Source organism: Heteronotia binoei, chromosome 10, assembly GCF_032191835.1.
Source record: "Heteronotia binoei isolate CCM8104 ecotype False Entrance Well chromosome 10, APGP_CSIRO_Hbin_v1, whole genome shotgun sequence".
Lineage (NCBI taxonomy): Eukaryota > Metazoa > Chordata > Lepidosauria > Squamata > Gekkonidae > Heteronotia > Heteronotia binoei.
This window is the reverse complement of record NC_083232.1, coordinates 62597008-62618974: the sequence shown is the minus strand read 5'-3', so window position 1 is coordinate 62618974 and position 21967 is coordinate 62597008. Positions and strand designations below refer to the sequence as shown.

Here is a 21967-nt window from a genome sequence, read left to right as displayed (position 1 = left end):
GTCACATAGGCAAGACAACCAGTCATCTGTTCCAGATGTGCCTGCATTCTGTGCAAAGCTTAAGATCTTGTTCAAATGATAACTCTTCTTTTTCTTTTCATGCGTTACATAGAAGAAGGAAAACATGGATTTGTTGACATGAACCCGGGTGGAATGACATAAAATGTTAAGGGTTTAAAATGTGTGTATCCACTATAATATATTATAGACATGTGCATTGAAATTTTTGATGCTGCTTATTTCATTGTGATTTTTTTTTTTTTGAAATTACACTTTTAGGATTAGGTATTTTAGGGCTTAGTTTTTGCCAACAGCTTTACACATTTCATGCTTGCTGGACAACAGAGGCTCTGACCATGAGCAGAGTGCCTTGTCACGGTCACAATCCCATATAGCAAAGCTCTAGCAAGATAAAACCTCATGTGCAGAGTCCCAGCACACACACACCCACCCCTTTTTTTTTTTTTTTGGCAAATTGAACATTATATACCATTGCCTTCCTCATTAACATCAAGCTGGTTCTGGCACTAAAGTGTACTCAGTACTTTGCTGGATCATACCCCTAGAGGGTGAAAAACAATACCAGCTTTGTCTTTCTCCTCCTGCCCTCCTCCCCATGCAATCAAATACATTATGTCACTGACTATATTTGATGCCAAGAAAGAAAGGGGGGGGAGAAATACCCTCAATGGTAGAAGGCTATTAAAAGGTTCAGGCAAAGGCAGGGTCACTTCTACCCGAGTTAATAGCAAAACCTAGTGAAAGAAAGACCATAAGGGAAGAAATGTGTTTGTAGTACTCCTCGTCCTGATGTCACAGGCACAGCAAGGACATCACAAGGAGGAGTCAGATTACAGTAAGAATGGGCAGTGCAGCATGCAGCGAGAGTCAGTGCTAAATCAGAGAGGAATTGTATCGGGGATAAGTCTGCCTTCAAAGCCCTGATCCCAAGGAGGCTCACACTGCTCCTCGCTCTGTTCGAGGCTGGGAAATTTCCACATCATGTAGAATGAAAGGAGCTTGCTCTGCTTTTCCAAGCAGCTCAGTGCGGGAGCTAATGCTGAACACACAGCAGAGGGATCCTGACTGCATGATTAATGAGAAACATAATGTATTTTGGTAAGTCTCTGATGGTGCTATTCTACTACTCCTTCACCTCTTCCGTTTTTATCCGTATGAAGTGAAGATTTTAACATTGTTTTGCAGCTGCCGGAAGATTTTGCTCTCCTAATGCTGACAAGCCAACCCAGACAGCACACGCTGTTGCAAAGGAGGATTCCATTGTCTTAGATAATGTGTCTGTTTCCCTGCTTTGTGGCTTAGTTTTTTTTGAAAACTGTTTTCATGGTACTAATAATGAGGAGGATGATCGCCAGCCCCCTTGCGTTCCTGCAAATGAACCTGTGTGTCATCCGCTGCAAGGGTTGTGAAGCGTGGGAAGTTGGAGGCAAACTTAATGTAATAAGTACGAGCCATCGTTGGACTATTTAGGATTCTGAAGTCTCTGTGTAACTATTTTTAGCTTTTCCATTGAAAGTCTTGCATTTGGTTCTGAAAAAGAAGAAACAATGCTTTCTTTACCCAGCTGCTTTTTTTTCTTGAATACTCTTTCTGTAGATTCTAGTTCTCTGGATCTGCCAGCCGAGCACACCAAGGGAAGCATGGTGTGTGTGTGTTAGCCTTCAGAGGTCTGAGAGCAGTTAAATATTTGTGCAGAGTTTAGTTTTGATGAAATCCTTCCTCAGGTTTGCGGACGAGCTGGCGGCTTATCCTAGAAACATGTTGGAGCTCAGAAGTGTGTGTTTAGTAATGTAAGCTCTGCAATGTTGAAAGCTAGCTTGGATGCAGCCCACAGTGTAAATCTGTAACTTAATGCTTCAAAAAACGGAGGAAAGAACTAATAACATTCATTGCAAATCTTGTGCTGGTTTGAAAACGTGAAGTCTTAGCCGGGGTTAAATGTAGGCAATTGATATTCAGTGATACACACTAGGAAGCAGGGAACTCCTGGGGTAGTCAATAGCTTTCTTTCATTAAATATTAAATCCAGAGTTGACCTGAACTTCAAGGAAGTATTTCTTTGATATTCTGTTTGGCTCATGTCAGTTTCATTTCATTTTGACTAGCATATTTTTTAATGTTGGTGAGTGTAATTTTAACCGTTATTTCTTAGGCATTGTTGCCAGTGCCTTAGAATGATAAAGGAAATATGACCAGTGATGAAGTCCATGTGCTCTGCTTCAGAAGACTTAATTTTTTATGTAAAGCCCGTCTTGCTAAGCAGGAAAAGTTTTAAATTCTTATATATCATTGAAAAGGGTGTGTGTGTGTATGCAAAGAAAGACAAGCAACAATTCTTTTTAAAGCATGACATCTTCAGTGTGACTGTTTTCAAGAAGGTGTGAGTCAATGCATATAATGGCACAATTAATCTCTCATTGTGCAATAAACATGGAGTTGAATGAGCTGTGTGCTTTTCTTGAAATGCCCCTTTTAAACTGTGATGGGCTACCAGGAGAATGTTTATAATAGATTTCTCTGTACTCTGCTCAGCTTTGCAATAGTTACATGCTTGATCTTGGCAGGAACCTGTGATCTATGTTTGTATGACCACAGCTGCAGATTTCAGGAATACTAGGAATAAGTTGTCCTAAAGCAAATAAAATGCATTTTTAGGGGTGCCTTCCATAAATGTGCAATATTGATTCAGAAGCTTAAATGTTTGTTTAGCATGGCTTTGCTCTCCACAAGGTTTCAGCGTCCTAAACAAAATGTGCTGCCAGCCATTCACACATTCATTCTGATATGCTGTATACTTCAGATTTTTAATTGATGAGGCATCGTGACCTCACATTATAGGAAACACATTGCTTTAGCAAGCTCAACTAACAGTGAAGTTAGGCATCTTGGTAGCCTACTTTCATCTCTTTGACCTTGTGTTCAAATCAGTTTTTTAAAAGAAATTTGGAGTTGTTTTGAGTACCAGATCATGTTTGGAACCACTTCCCCTATCTCAGTCCTTACCTTCTCATTCAGCTATTACCTTCCTGTTCAGCTATTTTGGACAGTCTCTTATTCATACCTTCAGAAGGTTATATCAGAATCTCACCAGTTCCCAGTAGGAATATACAAATCAGGTATGCTTGCGACACTCAATATCCAAAAAGAAAGATGAGCTGTTACATTGCCCCTTACTTTTAGATGATATATAGAATGTATTCACTGCAAAATAGACATGTTCATGCTCTCCCCCTCCCTGTCTCCCCCCCCCCCCCCGGATATAAAATTATAAAGCCAGGCTCATTTGAACACTGTTTCTGTCTGGTTTTTTTTATATTTTTAAAAAATAATGTTAATCTACATTAAAGTCTTACAAGAGTCAGGAAAATGTATCCTCTAGGTAAATGTTTTCTTTGCTTCACTAGGCCTTGCCACTAAAATGCTTCTAATTAGGGTAATGTTACAATAGAACATGCCACCCACTGAGTTTCAAGACTTAAAAACATAACAAGGAAAAAAAAACACCTCTCCCCCCCCCCTTAAACATTTCTGTAATCATATGACAGAAATAAACTTGTATGTGTTGCATCTTGCTGACCACTCTGTTGTCACCTTTGGGGCACTAAGGTTTGCTCATAAGAAAATAATATCTATTTCCTGTATGCATTATGATGACACTTTCATCATCCGTGGATTGTACGTATATCCTGGCCATTTGTGATCTAACTGAATTTTGTCTTGATTTCTAATTCCCATTGACTATGTTGTGATTGGTGTCCTCTATGTATGTTGCATTGGTTATTTTACTGCCTGTGCATTCAGTATTTTGAGTTGGATACAAAATAAGAAGTGCTATTGCTTAAATATTACTATATGATATGGGAACAATTGATCTTAAAGTTCACTACTCTAAGCTCAACTTCAATTAATGGGATTTGTAGAAGAATGTGCTTTTGTATATATGAGAACATATATGGTTTGAATAAAGCCTAACATTAGGAAGTATTTTGTAGCTTGAAGAAACAACATGTGGGTTGAATCTAGCCAGCTTTTTCACTAATTACCATCCTTATTGTAGCCCCCTTCCCTCATGGTTGTTGTTCATACGCAGGACTTATGATTCTGGTGGTCAAAAGGGACCCCCTCCTCCAGTATCCCTTTTCCACCAGCTGGAAAGTTGGTTGGATCTAACTCTGTGTGTCTACTTAGGATAATTATCATGTTGATTGTTGAGTGTGTAGGAAAAACAAGTCTGCTATGAATATTCTCTATAGGTTAAAAAGAAGTCTTGGAGTGATTGTCAGTGCCATCATTGTGATGCTGTAAGTGCTGGTTGCTCCACTACATTCTGGTTAACATAGAGACAGTGTTATGATTGACAGGCCATTCAGTTCCAGTAGACTTGCTCAGTTTTTAAAAAGTTGACCATAGACATATCCTGTCAGCACAGTTGTTATTGTCTGATATAAGCCTTTGGATACCCTGAGCAGGCCAGAAGGGCAAATTTAGTGCCATTTCAAGTCCCTGTATCATGTGTGGCAAGTGAGTTTGTGAAGCTGAATGCAACATGCAGTTTCTTTCTTACATTCAGTAGATGTAGCTGAAAGGAAAGGCATTTGAGAGGGTTTATGAGCCAGCAGCGTGTTACAGCCATGATTGTCAGTAAGAATAAATGCTTCAGTAATATTGCAATTACATGATTGTGCATGCTGTCTCAGAAAATCCCATCACCTCCACGGTGGAATGAAGGTAGTATGTATAAATTACTCCATTTTTGTGGAAATGTTCTTCTAGAGGGGGATGTTACCTATCCTGGTAGTGTTTTCCTCTTCTGCCTTTGCTGCAGTATTACCATGTTCAAGGAGCTTCCATTACTCTCACTCTTGGCACTCTTGTGTTTTTAAAGCAAGATATGTAACAGTCACATGCTTAATCTATCGGTACCTATCTGATGCTGGGGACTACATGACCCCTTTGTAATGGAAGCAGCAGAGAGATGTGTCACATTCTTCTTTGCAGTTTGGCTGTTTTTAGGGCCAGGTCTGTCTTCCAGTGAGCATAACAGTGGATGTGATCTTGTCAGCCTTCATATTCTTTCATTGAGTATCACTTTTTACTACTGACATAGTTACAAGAAAGAGAGATTCATGGTAGATGAGTCGCAAGCAAAGAAGTGTCCCCCTCCCACTAAATCTCAGAGGCACTTTGAAGAAAATATATATTGGAAATGTGAAATAAATCACTTGCCATTTCATGGAAAGCACTTCAAGCAGCTCCCATTTGTTTTGAGGAAGCTGCAGCATGTATTGTGAAAGATTACACACAGCAGAATCCTCCTTTTCCTACTTCTGCTTATCTTCATGTGTAGAAGAATGAATCAGGGCAGATCTTTAAGACGACACATTAAAAAATAAAATGCTTTCAGACGCTATTTATACTGAGCTGTTCACTGTGCAGTATTTTACAATCAGCGTGTGCAGTAAAACTGTGTAGTTAATACATAATAGATGCTGATTGCGACAGAAGAATGTTAGCTGAGGAGAGCCAAAGTGTAGAATCATGAAAGCCAAAAATATCTGTAAGCATGTCAAGCTTGTGTTCCGAAATAGATAAATACATAAAGATGGGAGGGAGCATTTCATGGACTAGCCATCAGTGTACACATACATCTTCTCTTTACAAAGTGTTGTGGCATGCACATCCAATCGAGTCATCCCATGCCTGTTCATTAGACATATCCCTGATTGCAGCAGTGTTAAGGAAATACAGTGGTTTTGTTTAAAAGATAAATTACTTGCATTCTTTTGATAATGGAGGTTTGCAATAAAATGTCTTTGCGGGTGGCATAATCACTCAATGATGTAAATCAGTGGTTTCATGCTTGTGAGAAAGGACATAGCGACAATGGCTTTTGACTGAAACATTTTCTTTAAACCAAACGCATTGGTGAGAAGGATGCATATTTTGCTGAAGGAAATGTCTTTCTGCTGTCAAAAATGCTACATCAGGCTCAATATAAATTGCTATCCATTATCTGTGGTTTGTTGCTTTGTAAATATATTACTATTTAACTTTCTGGTATAATGTCATACTACTACTACTACTACTACTACTGCTGCTACTACTTTGAGAAGTAATGGTAGTTGTAGTAATCATAATTATTTCTCTGTGTGTAGTGCTTTGAGATGCTAAGATGGATGTTGGAGAGCCATGCTTAAGGCAACCCAATGAATTCATTACTGGGATATGATTTAAATCTAATACTTTGAGGCATTAAATGTCTATGGAACATCCACTGTATATTTTAAAGAACAGCAAGGCTTGTTATAAATGAGTAAATTCTTTGCACTACATATTAGTGCTTTGTGTGTGTGTGTGTGTGTATGTGTTCAAATTTGGGTGTGTTTTTGTGGATGCACACAATTGTCTAAGCAGGTACATTACTCAAGTTATACTGCGTAGTTCATTTTTGTCCTAAATTCTTAGAGGATGCTTTGGGTTTTTCTTAAAAAAAATGTATAAAATGTATCACTCCTTTCAGCAGAAATGTGAGGAATATTGCAGTCCGTATTTACATATACATTTGACCTTGAGAATAAAAATATTTGCATTTTGTATTAGGCCACAAAATGCCTAAAATGTTGCAAGAAATTGTATTGTCTTGATTTTCAAGAAATGGACTATTACGTATCATTTACTGCAAAGATTAGTGTTGCAACCGAATTTCACAGACGAATGGCAGCATTAAGAGAAGAATATAGTCTAAAAGGTTGGTTAGCAATACCAAAGCCCTAAAGTACTCAAGTCAAATTACTAGGGTTGAGGATGAAAAGATCCTTTGCTTGGTTGCCTCATTAAGTCATTATATAGAAGAGCAGCAGAGTGCAGGTCAGCTATCAAGCTAGCAAATATTTGAAACTGTAGCCTATTTCCACAAAATCAAATGAACTAGCTAATGTTGCTTATGAGGCATTACATTTTCTTCCTTCACCACACAATGTTATTTTTGGATAGGTTCAAAACATATACATTCCTCTTTCTGCCCTTGACCTAGCTACAACTTTTGCATTTTCTCCTAGGTCTATGTTGTATTCAGTGTGCAGCAGAAGTTTGTGTCTTAGCTGTTGAAGATGCATGTTCCTCTGTCCCCATCCCCCTTATTGTCAGTTCAAATAGTGCTAGGGATCTGTTGGCTTCATTCTACACACTCTTCTACCAAAGGTTTATTGTCGTGAAAGCTCAGCAGTGAGCATTTTATTGAGAAACTGCTGCCTAACCCGATGATGAGTGACAAACACATACACAAAGCTAGGTGAAGGCAAGGTGTAATCAGCAAAGATTGGTCACTAGGTTGCTCAGACCTTACAAGTGAGCAAGCCTCACCTGTAACCTTTTGTATAATTGGATCTCCTGGGACCTATTGTTATAAGGGGACTTCCTTGATTGCTAAAACTGATCTCCTCAGAGTTGTCTCCACTCTCTCAGAGCAGCGATTGACTATAACTTAGGTCATCAGTTCAAGATCCACTGGTGTCTTGAGTGCTGACACAAGGAACAGCATCAACCCATACGAGATGCAGTAATCCCAGAATCACGCACATTGTGTTTATGTATGTATGCCAACTCTGCATATGATGCAGAGGCTGATGCCTGCTTAACACACAAATGTCATCTAGGGAGCTGTGCTTTGTTCCCCAAGGTATTCATTTTCACTTGTCATTTCTACAAAGTCCTGGAACCGGTCCTTCAGCTTCCTCATGTTAAACAAACAAAGAAACAAAAACCAGTTTGAAGTTTGGCATGAGGGTTTTTAATCAGGGGTATGGAAATAGTGTACATATCTTACTGTGCAAAGCTATGCATGTTTACTGTCAGGTAAGCATGTATAGAACTGCAGCCTTAATGAATGCTCTCTCTCTGTTCTGTTGACTGGTCTTTTTGTGATGTTGGATGGATAGTTCTTAAATGTTGATCCAGCAACATTTTTTGTTTTGCATCTAAGTCACTTAGATGAAGCAATATACTTAAAAACAAAATACCATCATCATTCCCTGGATGAAATCTGCACACTCTGCTTATGGTCCTGTTGTGCTTAAGTCCTGCTATTAGTGCAATGTGTGCAGATATAGTAACATTGTGAGAAATGCAAATATTCTCTTGAAGATGTAGAAACTGCAATGTGAAGTTACCAGCGGCAGGCTTGTGTGGATGAGCTGTGCTGAGAGGATCCCATGGCTTCAGCCCCTTCAGTCTTCCATGTCCGTTCTGCTGTTTTGACACATCACTCTTGCCTATCTTTTTCAGCAACAGCCTTTAGCTTGAGGCTAAAGCAACTGGCAGTAAGATGTGTACATCATTGAAGGTGATGGAAGCAGGATGCAGAAGGAAAAGGTTGGTTTCTGGGCGGCAAGTTAGGATCAGGTTCTATGTATCTACTGAACTCTCAGTGATAGCCACCATTTCCTTAGGAAGATAGAAGCCCATTTGGCTCTTGCATGGCTTCTGACTGTCCAAGCTTTGTCCCTTAGCTGAGAAGTAGCACAGATTCTGAAGAGTAAAAACACTGATTGAAGTGTTGAACTCTAACATCTCTGAATGACATCTAACAAGGTAACTGGAGTTTATAATTATCTAGTTCACCGTATAAAAAGGGCAATGGCGGGAAAGTGACACACCATACTTATTGGCAGAGTTAGAGGGTTTGAACTTCTGACTTGCAAGGTCTTTGTCATTTGGGCTGAATTAGGAGGTGCCATTTTTCAGCGCTTTGTCAAATGACAGGGTTTGTTGTACCACCTCAGAATTCTACATTGTTGTGTTGAATATCAGACTCTTGATATATTGACTGTGGCCTGGATTTTGTAATTCTGTTGGAAATTGATGCAAAGGAGATTTCACTCAGGCTTTTTCACAACTCACTGGCTACTTCAATTACTTATATTTGGGAAACAGCCATCACAAATCAAATGCTCCTGGCAGAACTTCCAGATAACCTGGCATCACTTCAAGCACAACAATGAGGTGGGGGGAGAGAGTTTTTAAATTCAGTTGCAAGGCATCTGAGGTGATGTATATGTATTTGGAAAATGCAATCCCTTCCCCCCCCCCACCCCTTCAGCTTAAAAGATTGGTTTGTGTTTTTAGATTCCTTACCACAAATTCTCATTTTTATTATTACATTTGTTTTTATTCTCAGCACTTTGAAATGGGAAACCATCCTCATCCTCTCTCTCTACCCACTACTTTTACTCTTCCTACTATTTGTGCTGCAGGTGGTGTCAGAAATGTGATAGGCAATAACTGGCAGAGCAGCCAACTATTTTTATTTTTTTTTAGTAAATTTCTATTCTATCCATTCTCCGTAGGGCTTAGGGCAGAGTACAACATATAATAAACCAATAAAATATAATAAAAACATTTATAAACAGACAACTCAACAGCACTGATTACCATGACATCACATATTGCCCAGCCTAGCCATCTCACATCATGATATCTCATAGGGATGGCAGTCTTTATTCCATTTCCTAGAACAGATGATAGTGTTGGCTGGGGAGGCCAACCAGATCAAGAATAGACGCCCACAGCCTCAGCTAAAAGCCTAACGACCAGCTCCGTTTTACAGGCCCTACGGAAGGCTAATAAGCCAGGTAGGGCCCGGAGCTCAACAGGGAGCTGATTCCACCAAGTTGGGGCCAAGCCTGAAAAAGTCGAGGCGAGGCAGGCATCTCTTGGGCCGGGGATGGCCAACAGATGTTGGGAGGCCAAATGTAATGACCTCCTGGGCATATATGGAAAGTGACGGTCCTGCAGGTATGTTGGTCCCAGGCCGCGTAAGGCTTTAAATGTTAGTACTAGAACCTTGAAGCAAATCTGGTACTCGATGGGCAGCCAGTGCAGACTGCAGAGCACCTGTAAAGGTGGTGCAGTCAGCAGGTGAGCCACCACATTCTGCACCCACTGCAGTTTTTGGATCAGTCTCAAGGCTAAGCCAGCGTAGAGTGAGTTACAGTAGTCTAGTCTGGATCACTGTAGCCAGGTCCTGGGGGGATAGATATGGTGCTAGCTGCCTGATCTGCTGAAGATAACAAAAGTCAGACCTGGCAACCATTGTGATAGGGGCCTTCATGGAAAGGGAGGCATCCAAGGTCACTTCCAAGCTCCTAACATGTTGGGTTGGCACCAATGTGGAACCATCCAAAGATGGGAGCTCGATGCCCATACCCATCCCACCCCAACTCAGGTACAGGACCTCTGTCTTAGCTGGATTCAGCCTCAGCTGACTCTGTTGTAAACACCCAGCCACGGCTCCCAATGCCTCAGACAACTGGTCAGGGGTGGCGACTGGCTGCCCACTCATCAACAGATAGAACTAGCCACTCAATGGACTGACAGCAGGATAATCTGTGTCCTGCCTCCCACCTTCCTTGGCACTCCAGATGCTTTTTCAGTTGTATGATATCCAAGTCACTGTTCCTCAGGGCAGCCTGGAAAATGTAGTCTCAAGCATGCCTGAGAAAACGTTTCTTAGGGTGCACCAAGTCATGGAACCCCAGACGCTGCAAAGGTGGCATCTGAGTTATTATAGGAAACAGGTGGGAAGGTTTTCTTCTTGCTTATCCATCTGCTGGTTGGCTGGTGGCCTGGCATCCAATGCTACTGCTGGACTGATGTCTGATTCTACTATAGCAGCAACAATTTCCCCTTCTACCTGCAGCACAGTAAGTGAACTGCATGGGAGGAGCGAGAAGGAAGGAGGGATGGACAAATAGAATAAAATATTAACCAACCAAATTAATCCAGTAGGGTTTCTTTGGCTCATTTGGCTATTCATTTGGAAACAAATTACATACTCTATACATGTGTGTTTGTATTTCTGCCTGTTTTTCTCAGTACATATCAGTACATCTCCATTCCCCCAAATTTTATGCTCTCATTCCGCAGAGGGAAGCCTTAAGATTCTATCTGTGAATTTATTTGATTAAAACAATTTTTTATTTGGTAACATATGGTAACAAATTATATTTCTTGCATATTTCTTCTATTTCTTTATCTTCTTGAATCTGCATCAGTAATATTTCAAGAGTCATTATAAACAACAATGGGGAAAGCAGACAGCCTTGTCTTGTACCTTTGCTAATTATCATATCTTCTATAAGATCTGTGTTTATACATAGCCTTGCAGATTGTTCAGTATATATTGCTTTTATCATTCTTATAAAGCTTTCTCCTAACTCCATTTTCTCCATTACTGCAAACATAAAGTCCCAGTTTAAATTGTCAAATGCTTTCTCTGCATCCGCAAAGAATAATGCTACTTTCTTTTCTGGATGTTCATAATATTCTACAATATTTACAACAGTTCTAATATTGTCTCTTATTTGCCTTTTGGGAAGAAACCCCGATTGATCTTCCTTTATAAAATTTATCAAATGTTGTTTAAGCCGTTTTGCCAAGATTCTTGTATATAGTTTATAATCATTATTTAAAAGCGAAATCGGTCTGTAATTTTTTACATTCGCGACATCTCTATCTTCCTTTGGAATCAACGAAATAACAGCTTCTTTCCATGTGTTTGGTATTTTCCCTTTTATTCTTATCATGTTCATCAACTTCTGCAACATCGGTATTAACTCCTCTTTAAAGGTTTTAAAATATTTAGCTGTATATCCATCTGGCCCAGGTGCCTTTCCATTTTTCATTGCGTTAATTGCTGTTTCAATTTTTGTCTTTTCAATTAGATCATTCAAAACTTTTTGCATATTTCCTGTTAAGGGTTCTATTTTCATCTTTTGTAAATACTCATACATCTTTTCTTTCTTTATTTTAACACTTTTAAACAACTTGGCATAATACTTAAAAAATTCTCTTTTTATTCCCTCTTGGCTAACCACCTCTCTTCCATCTACCACAATTTTATTAATAATTTTATTTTCTCTGTTTTTCTTCCGTTGCCAAGCCAAATATTTTCCAGAATTATTTGCTCCCTCAAAAGATTTCTGCTGCAATCTTTTCAGATTCCATTCCAATTCTTTTTTTAACAAATGTCTCATTTGCGTTTGTAGTATTGTATTTTCCCTTATAATTTTCTTTTTCCCTGGCCTTTTTCTCAACTCCCCTTCTTTTTTCTTTATTTCATTTTGAATGTCCAACAACTGTTTTTCTTTTGCTCTCTTATCTTTATTATTCAAAGTAATCAATATTCCTCTCATTACTGCTTTATAAGCATCCCAGACCATCTGAAATTCAATATCCTCTTTGTCATTCATTTGAAAGAAAGCTTTATTTTCTAGGGATGTCACTATTTCTTTATTCTGTAGTAAATCTTCATTCAATCTCCATCTTCTCAATTTCTTAGACAATTTTGTAATCCACATTATTGGGTTATGATCAGCCCCAATTTTAGGTAAAATCTCTATTTTCTTTGTTATAAGACCTAAATCTTTAGTGCCCCATAATATATCAATTATGGAAAAAGTTTTATGTCTTGCTGAAAAAAAAGTGTAGTCCCGCACCTTAGGATTAAATTTCCTCCATATATCCTCCAAATTTCCTTGCTTGACCAATTCAAAAAAAGACTTTGGCAATTTTCCTTCTTTATTATTATTTTTCCCCCACACCTATCCAGTGTATTTTTATTGTTCCGTTAAAGTTTCCCATTATCAAAACTTGGTCATATGTCAGTTCATCAAATTGTTGTATAATGTCTTTTTTAAAAGCATCCTTTGCACCAATAGGTGCATACAGTCCCAATTACGGGGTTTTTTGCATTTAATATTATTTCTACTGCTACAAATCTTCCATCTTTATCTTTAAACACTAATTTTGGCTCCAATTCTTGTTTAATATAAAAAAAATCACTCCCCTTTTCTTCTGTTCAGCCAATGAATAAAATTCTAGTCCCAATTGTTTATTCCATAAAAATTTGTAATCCTTTTGTTTAATATGCACTTCTTGTAAACAAACTATATTACAATTTTGCTTTTTAATCCAATGAAACGTTGCCCTTCTTTTTTAGTCCATTTACATTCCAAGACAATAATTTGTAATCCATCACGGTTCAATTTCTTTATGTTCTTCATAAAATCTACGCAGTTCCTATGCATTTGTAATTGTGATTCTTTTCCCCTGAAGTTCAAAGCTCAAACCTTCAGGTATAATCCATCTATACCTCATTTCATTGTCCCGTAATTTTTCTGTCAGTTTTTTATATGTTCTTCTATCATTTATCACTTGCCTTGGCAATTCCTTCATAATTCTTACTCTGCTGCCTCCCACTATCAATGTCTTTTCAAAGTTTTTGTTCATGATCTTTCCCACCATTTCTTTTGTCATATATCTCATGACAACATCTCTTGGTAAATTATTATTTTTTGCATAGAGTGAGTTCATATAATTACATATAATCATACATATTTTTAGTCTCTTCAGGATCTTCCTCTAAAAATTCTGCAGTTATTTTTATGATATATTCTTTCAAGTCGCCATCTTTCTTTTCAGGTACTCCTCTCAGACGTATCTGAGTCTCCATCAATTTACAGTCATGGATTGTCACTTTTTCTTGTATTTTCAACCAGGTGGAGTCATGTACTTTCATTCTCCCTTGTACCTCCTGCACTTTCTTAGATGTTTCCTCTGTCTCTTTTCTGAGATCTTCCATATCTTTTTTAATTTCTTCAATAATTTCTTTTTTAGATGAAGTTATCATCTCTTTCATGCCTTTCATCATTCTAGCCACCATTGCCTCTAACTGATCCTGCATTTTCTCCAATGAAGCAGCCCTTGCATGGGTTTGCTTGTGCTCTGACATTTAAAAACACCGAAAATTTTGATCTCACCAATTTCAAATTTGACTATCACGTTAAAAAGATTAGAGCTTGCTTTTTATAACAAACCTAATTTTGCCGTCCTCAGAGCTTCCCAAACCGAGATATTATTTTTTAAAGTTTTTAAATCCTTCAAAATGACGGTCGCAACTTTTTGCTTCTCTCTAAAAAATTTTCCTTTTTTCTTTTAAAGGCTTCTAAAGTCCATTATAAACAATATGTCCAATAATATTTATCTTCTTATCATCACCTCAATTATTTCCAACAATATTTAATGTCCCGAACACTTAAAAAATATTATTTTAATTTTATCCTCCTTGCAATGGCCGCCGATGTTTCTCTATGGTATTATAGTCCTAGAGTAGGCTTTTCATCTGCTACTTCCTGCTTTACTTGCCACCAAATCTCGTTTTCGCTGGTAAAGAGATCTCACGATACTTGACGTACTTCCTGCGTTGATTGTATATGCTGCAGGTCTGTGACGATGGTGTTCTTTTTTCAAAGCCACAAGTAGACCAAACAATACATTCCTTCGCACTTTTTAGCACTGTCCTTTAAATTTACAAAGTCCAAATTTCACCTCTTCCTCCCTTCTTCTTCCAAGCTTTCTAGATTTCCTTTTCCCACCTTCCGAATTTATTCTGTTTAACTGTAAATAGTCCCGGAATGAAAGATAGTAATCTGTACCTTTTCTGCCAATTATCCAGATCCACATCGGTCTTGTGTAGCTTTTGATGTTTAGCAATGTCCAAGAAGGTTAGGATTCTGTCGAGCTTAAGTCAAAAAATGACTCTGAGAACTTCTGCAAATGATGAAAATGCAACTCTTCTCCAGAGACCCCTTAAAGCCTCAAAGGAGCCCGCCTCCGTAACTCCCTTTTAGCCAAGGTATATCTCCTCAAAGTTTTCTGTGCATATCTTGGACTAATCTCTAACTGCAAAACATAGGCAGTAGGCATTAATTTGCCTTCCACTACCCTGAACAGACGTTCCAGCCTGCTCCCATTATGAGAAGCAGCTCAGCATTTCTCCCCGCCCCCCCCCCCCGGAAGTCCTTATCTGTGAATTTATGTACCCCATTCCAAATCAGTTCATCCAATTAATCCATTCCTACCCTATTCCTGGAACATATCCTATGGAGGCCTCAGTCAATCTGAAGTGTATCTATTCTGTCAACTATTGGAACATTCTTGGGTTTCAAATACCTGAGAAGCTTTGCTTAATCAGAGATCTTCTTCTTCTTCATGTTAAGTTTCTAGCTTAAAAAAGCAGTCAGCAATCAGGGAAAATTGCCCATTTTAAAAATATCTTATTGGGTGTCCTGACAACGTTTTACCTTCAAAACTGAATTTTAACAATTTGGAGTATTCTTATATTGAATTGTGTATTTCTGTTGATGTGTTTGTAAAAACTTGTAAAGTGTAGTCCACTGTGACTAATATTGTGAATCCAGATTTTGGCAATCAAGCACAGCTTGAACAGCACTTTGATTATTTTTATACCCTAAAATCCTTTGGTTTTTAAAGGTAATTCATGCCAGCTGCAATGCTGAGTTTGCCTTGTAGTGCCTGTAAAGCTGGTTGATATTTTTACAGGACTCTTTAGTGTGTGTGTATTCGCACATGCATACGTGTGTGTGCACACACACATATATATATTCCCCACCCACTTACCCCAAATATATTGTGTCTGGTTTATATGCTCTGCTTTTAATGCCTCAAGAATGGCATTATATATAAATTTGTATGCATTTATATTTTGGATCTTCACTTACTTTGGATGAGAATTCAGAACTCATTTTTTTTCTTTCTTTCAGAAGTTAACCTTCCTTACGGTTAAACATAGTAACTCATGAGAACAAGCAGAGATAATGGCTCTGTTTTCCAATACTGCCCCCTCTGTCCTTGTAGTAGGATCAATATTTTTAAAAACCAGAGCTTTGACAAGATCTTCAGTTGTAAATGCACAAAGTAAGAGGCATGCTATTTACTTGGTGCAGTATAGAAGATCACGGCTTCCCCGCTTTTCTTTTTTGCTCAGCCAAGTCATTTTTCAGAACATGTCTCAGGGTCTATTGTATCTACAGTATGATGTTTAGCAAATGAGTTTCTGTTTGTCAGCATTTGCCCATGAAAGCCAATCTAGTCACCTTCTGTCAAGACAAGCCATTTATCAGAAGCATTTAGTCTGTCACAGATTTGACTATTATATTGAAAGTGTACAACAATAGGCTATTCTGTTGTTATTGGTAAATGCCAAAGCTAGAAGCAGCAAATTCTTTAGCAGTGTTGAGATGTGAGTTTTTCTGCATTGAACAAAAATAACCAATGTCATACAAGTATAGCACACATATATATGTGAACCAGTTTATTTAAGTTTATAGAGTTAAGTGATTTCATAGGAGGAAAATATGTTTTGAAATGTCACTATAAATAAAAAAAACCAGTTCCAAAGGGGTCACTCACATTCAAGTATGTCTTTAAAAGAAAACTCAGCATAAGATTTATACAGTATGTACTCTCAGCCTAATCTTCTTTGCAGAATAGTTGTAAGGATAGAATGGAGAAGGGGATAATGTATAATTTCCTATTGGGGGAAATTATAAATGAAGTAAATACATATTTACTTCCTCCCATATAAAGTGCATGGTCCACATGGCCTGGCTGTCATTGATCCAGGACCCCAAAAGCATGATTTATAGATTTGCTGTACCCTGGGGGCCTTGCAACATATAAGCTATTCTTCCACATACTCCCTTCGCATGTACGGTATTTCCTGTTTCTTTAAACTACAGATGAGTTGCCATCATGAGAAACAAACATGTAAACTTCTGTGAATGTATTTACCTATGCAGCCTTATTCTCTAGCAGTACTAAGGAATAGAATTTAAGCTTGTCTGTGATGATGAACCAAGATCACAGGACCACCAGAAAGCAAATCATGTGTACAAGCCTTTTATCCATCATTCTGTCCCCCCCCCCACACACACACACCCATACTCCATTGCTTGGATCAGACGACTGTGCTGTCTTCTGTCTTCACTATCCATATAAACCAACCCTGATTCCATAGCAATTCACCCATATTTCCAACTCTTAAGAAGCTAGCATGTTTTTCTCTTATGTTATTTCATAGAAATTTCCCTCAGGCTGAAATTAGATTCACATTATGGCATTTTAATTTAGTGATAGAAATTTTTAAAGAAATTAATAATTTCATTAGAAATTTTAAATGAACTGGCTCACATAATCTGAGTTATGTGTTCTTCATGGTTATCTGTTATTTTATCATTATTCATGAAATTTCTGTCAATTTGGGAGCAAGAAAAGCTTGCTGCTACCCTGAAATGAATAAGCACTTAAAAAAAAAAAAAGCATATGTGTATTCTGCTTTTCTCCCCAGGAGAATCCAAAGCAGATAGTAATACTCAAAGATCAATAATGCAAGAAGGGAAAGGGCAGCTGCCAGTAGTTCAAGAAGTTCTTTGCTGGGTGACCTTCTGTCCAACCCGAGGTTCCATCTAAGCCTAGAGGCTCAGGCTCAGTCTAAGAATGGAAGGACAACAGCCATTTGGCTTGAACCTCTGATCACACCAAGCTTTACATATTAGTGTGCAGAATAACACATTCAGTGAGATGGTATTCAACTGCTGCTTACCAGCAGGATCTGCTCAAATCTTTCCCCTGCTCAGTCAAATAGTAACCAGGTACAAGTAGAATTTATGTTGGAAAAATCTACCTTCTGTACCCCAAAACAAAGCAAATGCACAATACATTTTAACAATAAAAGATATAGAAGGGTGACTTTATATTTCTTGTATTCGCAGAAAATAAACCGTTTCACTAATATTCAAGACTTACTAGAAACACCAGTTTTGTCAAAATCAGATGTCACAAAGAAAAACAGTAATGCATGTAATATGCCTGACTCTAAAACCTTATTGCTATGCTTCAGTGAGTAGAAAAGAAAATGTCTTTTTAATATAATGCCTGTCTAATAGATTGCTATCCTTTATACTCAATCAAAATTCTCAAGGCAGTTTCCCACTGATAAAATAAAATAAAGGAATCAAATACAAGGAAAGCCAATGCTAGCAAACAGTAACATAAAATCAGATCAAAAACAGGAGCCATAAAAATGATTCCAAACCAAATAGTGGTAGCAGAAAGACCCATTCAATATGAGAACCCAAACAAATTTAGAAGGACACATAAGATTTTTTTTTAAGAATCCCATTAACAGTTTACAGATTCTTTTGAGACCCCCTCCTGTCTTGACCAGAGCTTCTACCATCCCTTCAATAATATTTGAAGGTTCCCACTCCTGGATGTATAATTTAATTACCTACTTAATTTTTATTTGTTTGAATTGCCTTCGTTCTGTCATAACATTTATGTTTTGACCTCCATTCACATATGCTTTTAACCATTGTAACTTTTTTATTGCTTATTGATTTACTGGCCTTATGTTTATGATGATGATCTTGGTTGTACTCTGTCATTATTCTTAATAAAATGTTTGAAAAGTAAAAAAAAACAATTCACAAATTCTTGCGCAAACAGAGTTTTTATCTGGTACTGAAGATTTTGTTGCAGAAGTGGAAGTTACAGCGAATTAATTTCTTAGGAAAGACACTAAGATTGGTGGCCACTAAACTCACTTTTAAAGGCAAAGGCACATGTTGCAGGATTCAGATGATGATTACAGTTCTTAGGCAACTTCATAAGGGATCCTATAAAATATGAGATCATGGTCCTAGAGGGTTTTAAAGGCAAGGTGCAGCAAATTAAGTTGTGCCCAGAAACTAACTGGAAGCTTACAGAGAGATTTGAACTCTGAAATGTCTGTTATACCATATACCCACATATACTGTGGGGAATATGCAACCAATGCTTACCTTGCTTCAGTATTTTAAATTAACTGTAGTTCTTGACCTGTTTTAAAAGACAGCCCACACTGAATACATAGCAGCAATCTAAACTGGAAGTGGTCAGAGGGTAGATTCATTTATAAAGCCCAATTTGAAGGTACTTGATAGACCAGTTACTCCCATATAGTCTTGCTGAGGCACCCTACACATTGTCTTAGGTTCTACTTTATATTTCCCCACCTTTTGAAACACAGCATGTGGTCACAGAGTGTAGAGCTTTTCATTGGTTAATCCCACTGACTCTGTAATGCTGTTGTCCTAATCCACCTAGCATAATCCCTGAATGAATTTCAAGGCCAAGATGTTATGGGTTTTGTTACTGGCTTTTAATTGACTAAGTGTCGCCTTTGAGCAATTATTTTTTTCTTGGTTTGACATGGATGTTGGTTGTGGTACTGCTGGTATTCTAGTTTATACTCTAGGTTTTCTAGTTGTTGGTTATATGATTATAGAATCGTTTTATTGTTATGAGCTATTTTATTGTATTATGAACCACTTCAAGCATGTTTATGGGGAGACAATATACAAATACTTCAGATGTATCAATAATTATGGCCAAATCATGCTTTTTGAGATAAATTCACAGCTGACATACTAGACAAAGCTGGTTCAAGTTGCTGCATACTATGAAACTGAAGTATACATCTGCAGATAAGATTATCAATCCAGAACTATGGGTGTGTGGTCAAATATTGCCAACCATAATAATTCACTTACCTAGCATTAGATTGGGTAGGCTATGTTCGAGGCAGTCAGAGCATTCAGAGAATGACTCCTAGATCTCTTAACATCATGAATTAATAGACCATACCTGGCTGCTTTTTTTAAAAAAACCTCCCTGTTCACCTGGAAACAGTATTTCTTCCAGCCAGCCTGAGCTATTTGACCAATAAGGCAAATTGTCTTGGCTGATCATACAGTCTTTCCTGGGGGATGGAAATGTTAAACTACAGCTGCCTATTACATTGGCCATTTGGCATCTTACATTTTCATCTGTAACTTTTGGAAGGTAAATGGTATCAAAAGGCACTGAAAAACTCAAGAGAATCAACAGAGTAATACTCCTCCATCTCTGTCCTATCTGTGTTGACTGAGGCAATCACTGTTCTGGATCTTAAACTGGATTAAGCAGGGTCAAAATAATGTGTCAGTTTCCAAAACCTGGACTTATACTACCATACTTCTAGCTATGGTCAAAATGATGTGTCAACTCCCATAACTCCCGGCCGGTTTCGAATTTGCCCTATTTGGGCAAACTTATTGAGAGGGCAGTGGCGATGCAGTTACAGACCTTCCTGGATGACGCTTCCGTCCTTGACCCTCTTCAGTCCGGCTTTCGCCCGGGCCATGGGACGGAGACGGTGCTGGTCGCCTTAGTAGATGACCTGCAACGGCATCTGGATCGGGGCGGCTCGGCAGTACTGATGTTGTTGGACCTATCGGCAGCGTTCGATACGGTCGACCATCAGTTACTTGCCCGCCGCCTCGCCGACGCGGGGATTCAGGGGTTGGCCTTGCAATGGCTTTCCTCTTTCCTTGAAGGTCGGGGACAGAGGGTCGCGATTGGGGATGAGCTGTCCCGGAGGCACTCGCTTGATTGCGGGGTGCCTCAGGGTGCGGTTCTTTCCCCGATGTTATTTAACATCTACATGCGTCCCCTCGCCCAGATTGCCCGAAGGTACGGGCTGGGTTGTCACCAGTATGCTGATGACACCCAGCTTTATCTGCTTATGGACGGCCGGCCGGTCTCCGCCCCACAAAATCTGGACCGGGCGCTACAGGCTGTGGCTGGGTGGCTCAAACAGAGCGGGCTGAGGCTAAACCCAGCGAAGACAGAGGTCCTTTGCTTGGGCCGTCGTGGCCCAGGGGGGGAAATACCCCTTCCGGTTTTTGACGGTGCGCCGCTGATGGCGGCGCACAGGGTCAAGAGCCTGGGGGTACTTCTGGAGCCTTCCTTAACTATGGAGGCCCAGATAGCAGCCACTGCCAAGTCCGCATTTTTCCATCTTAGGCGGGCTAGGCAGCTGGCTCCCTTCCTGGAACGCGACGATCTAGCAACGGTGATCCATGCTACGGTCACCTCGAGGTTGGACTACTGCAATGCCCTCTACATGGGGCTGCCCCTGTGTCGAACCCGGAAATTGCAGCTGGTGCAGAACGCCGCCGCCCGGCTGTTATTGGGGCTCCCAAGGTGGGAGCACATTCAGCCGGGACTTCGGGCGCTGCACTGGCTGCCAATATCCTACCGAGTTCGATACAAGGTGCTGGTTATTACCTTTAAAGCCCTATATGGTCTAGGACCTGCCTACCTGAGGGACCGTCTCTCCCCGCATGTTCCCCAGAGAGCACTGAGATCGGGATCTCAAAATCTTTTGGTTGTCCCCGGGCCAAAGGAGGCCCGCTTGAAGATCACAAGAGACCGGGCCTTCTCTGTAATGGCTCCATTTTGGTGGAACCAGCTGCCGGAGGAGGTAAGGGCCCTGCGGGATCTCACCCAATTCCGCAGGGCCTGTAAGACAGTCCTCTTCCGGCTGGCCCACAACTAACGGCCCTGTATACCGACTACCGAATGCTGTATATTGTATACTGAATTTTTACCTGAAGCTGAATGGAGTGTAGCTTTACGACTGCTGGCTGTTTTAATTATGTATAGTTATAACAAATGTTTTATTTTAATTATATATTGTGAATTGTTAATTTAAAGTGTAATTTTATACTTTTATGTTAGTTTTATATATGTTGTAAGCCGCCCTGAGCCACTCGATGGGAAGGGCGGGATATAAATCCCAGATAAATAAATAAAAAAAAAAATAACCTGCATTTATATCACCATACCTTTAAAAAAAAAGGAATCTTTGCAACTCCCCCCCCCCCCCCCAAAAAAAAATCATATTTATACAGGAAATCATTTTCAAGAGGGTCCAATAAGTACCTTCTTCAATGTGGCTGGTTTTTACTATTTCAAATTTTACTTCCCGAACTCACTTGGCCAGCATGAGAAACCAGCTAGGAAGAGTTGAATACGAAGTGGTAGGCTATAGCTCTCTAAGCAATCGTGTATGTCCTCAACAGGACAACAGTTATTCAAGCAAATGCAATTACTTAGTTCAATAGTAGTTCAATCTCAAAATGGATGCAGAAGAATTTATACTACAAAAATGCCTTGCAAGCATGTTACAGTGAGCCACTGAATCTTCTCAGTGATCAATGAG

The 21967-nt window shown here is 39.2% G+C and overlaps 1 protein-coding gene across 7 annotated transcripts in view; it reads left to right on the top strand.

The window, feature by feature from the left end:
* The window catches only part of ZNF385D (zinc finger protein 385D), a 638761-nt gene that overhangs the window by 377933 nt on the left and 238861 nt on the right, over positions 1–21967 (top strand). The window contains exon 1 of one of the 7 annotated variants that reach the window (XM_060248780.1): positions 705–1119. The exons of the other annotated variants lie outside the window; for them this stretch is intronic. Within the exon in view, the coding sequence (XP_060104763.1) occupies positions 1098–1119 (22 nt within the window). The 5' untranslated portion in view covers positions 705–1097. Of the gene's footprint in view, positions 1–704; positions 1120–21967 lie in introns of those variants that run through there. 7 annotated transcript variants of the gene reach the window in all.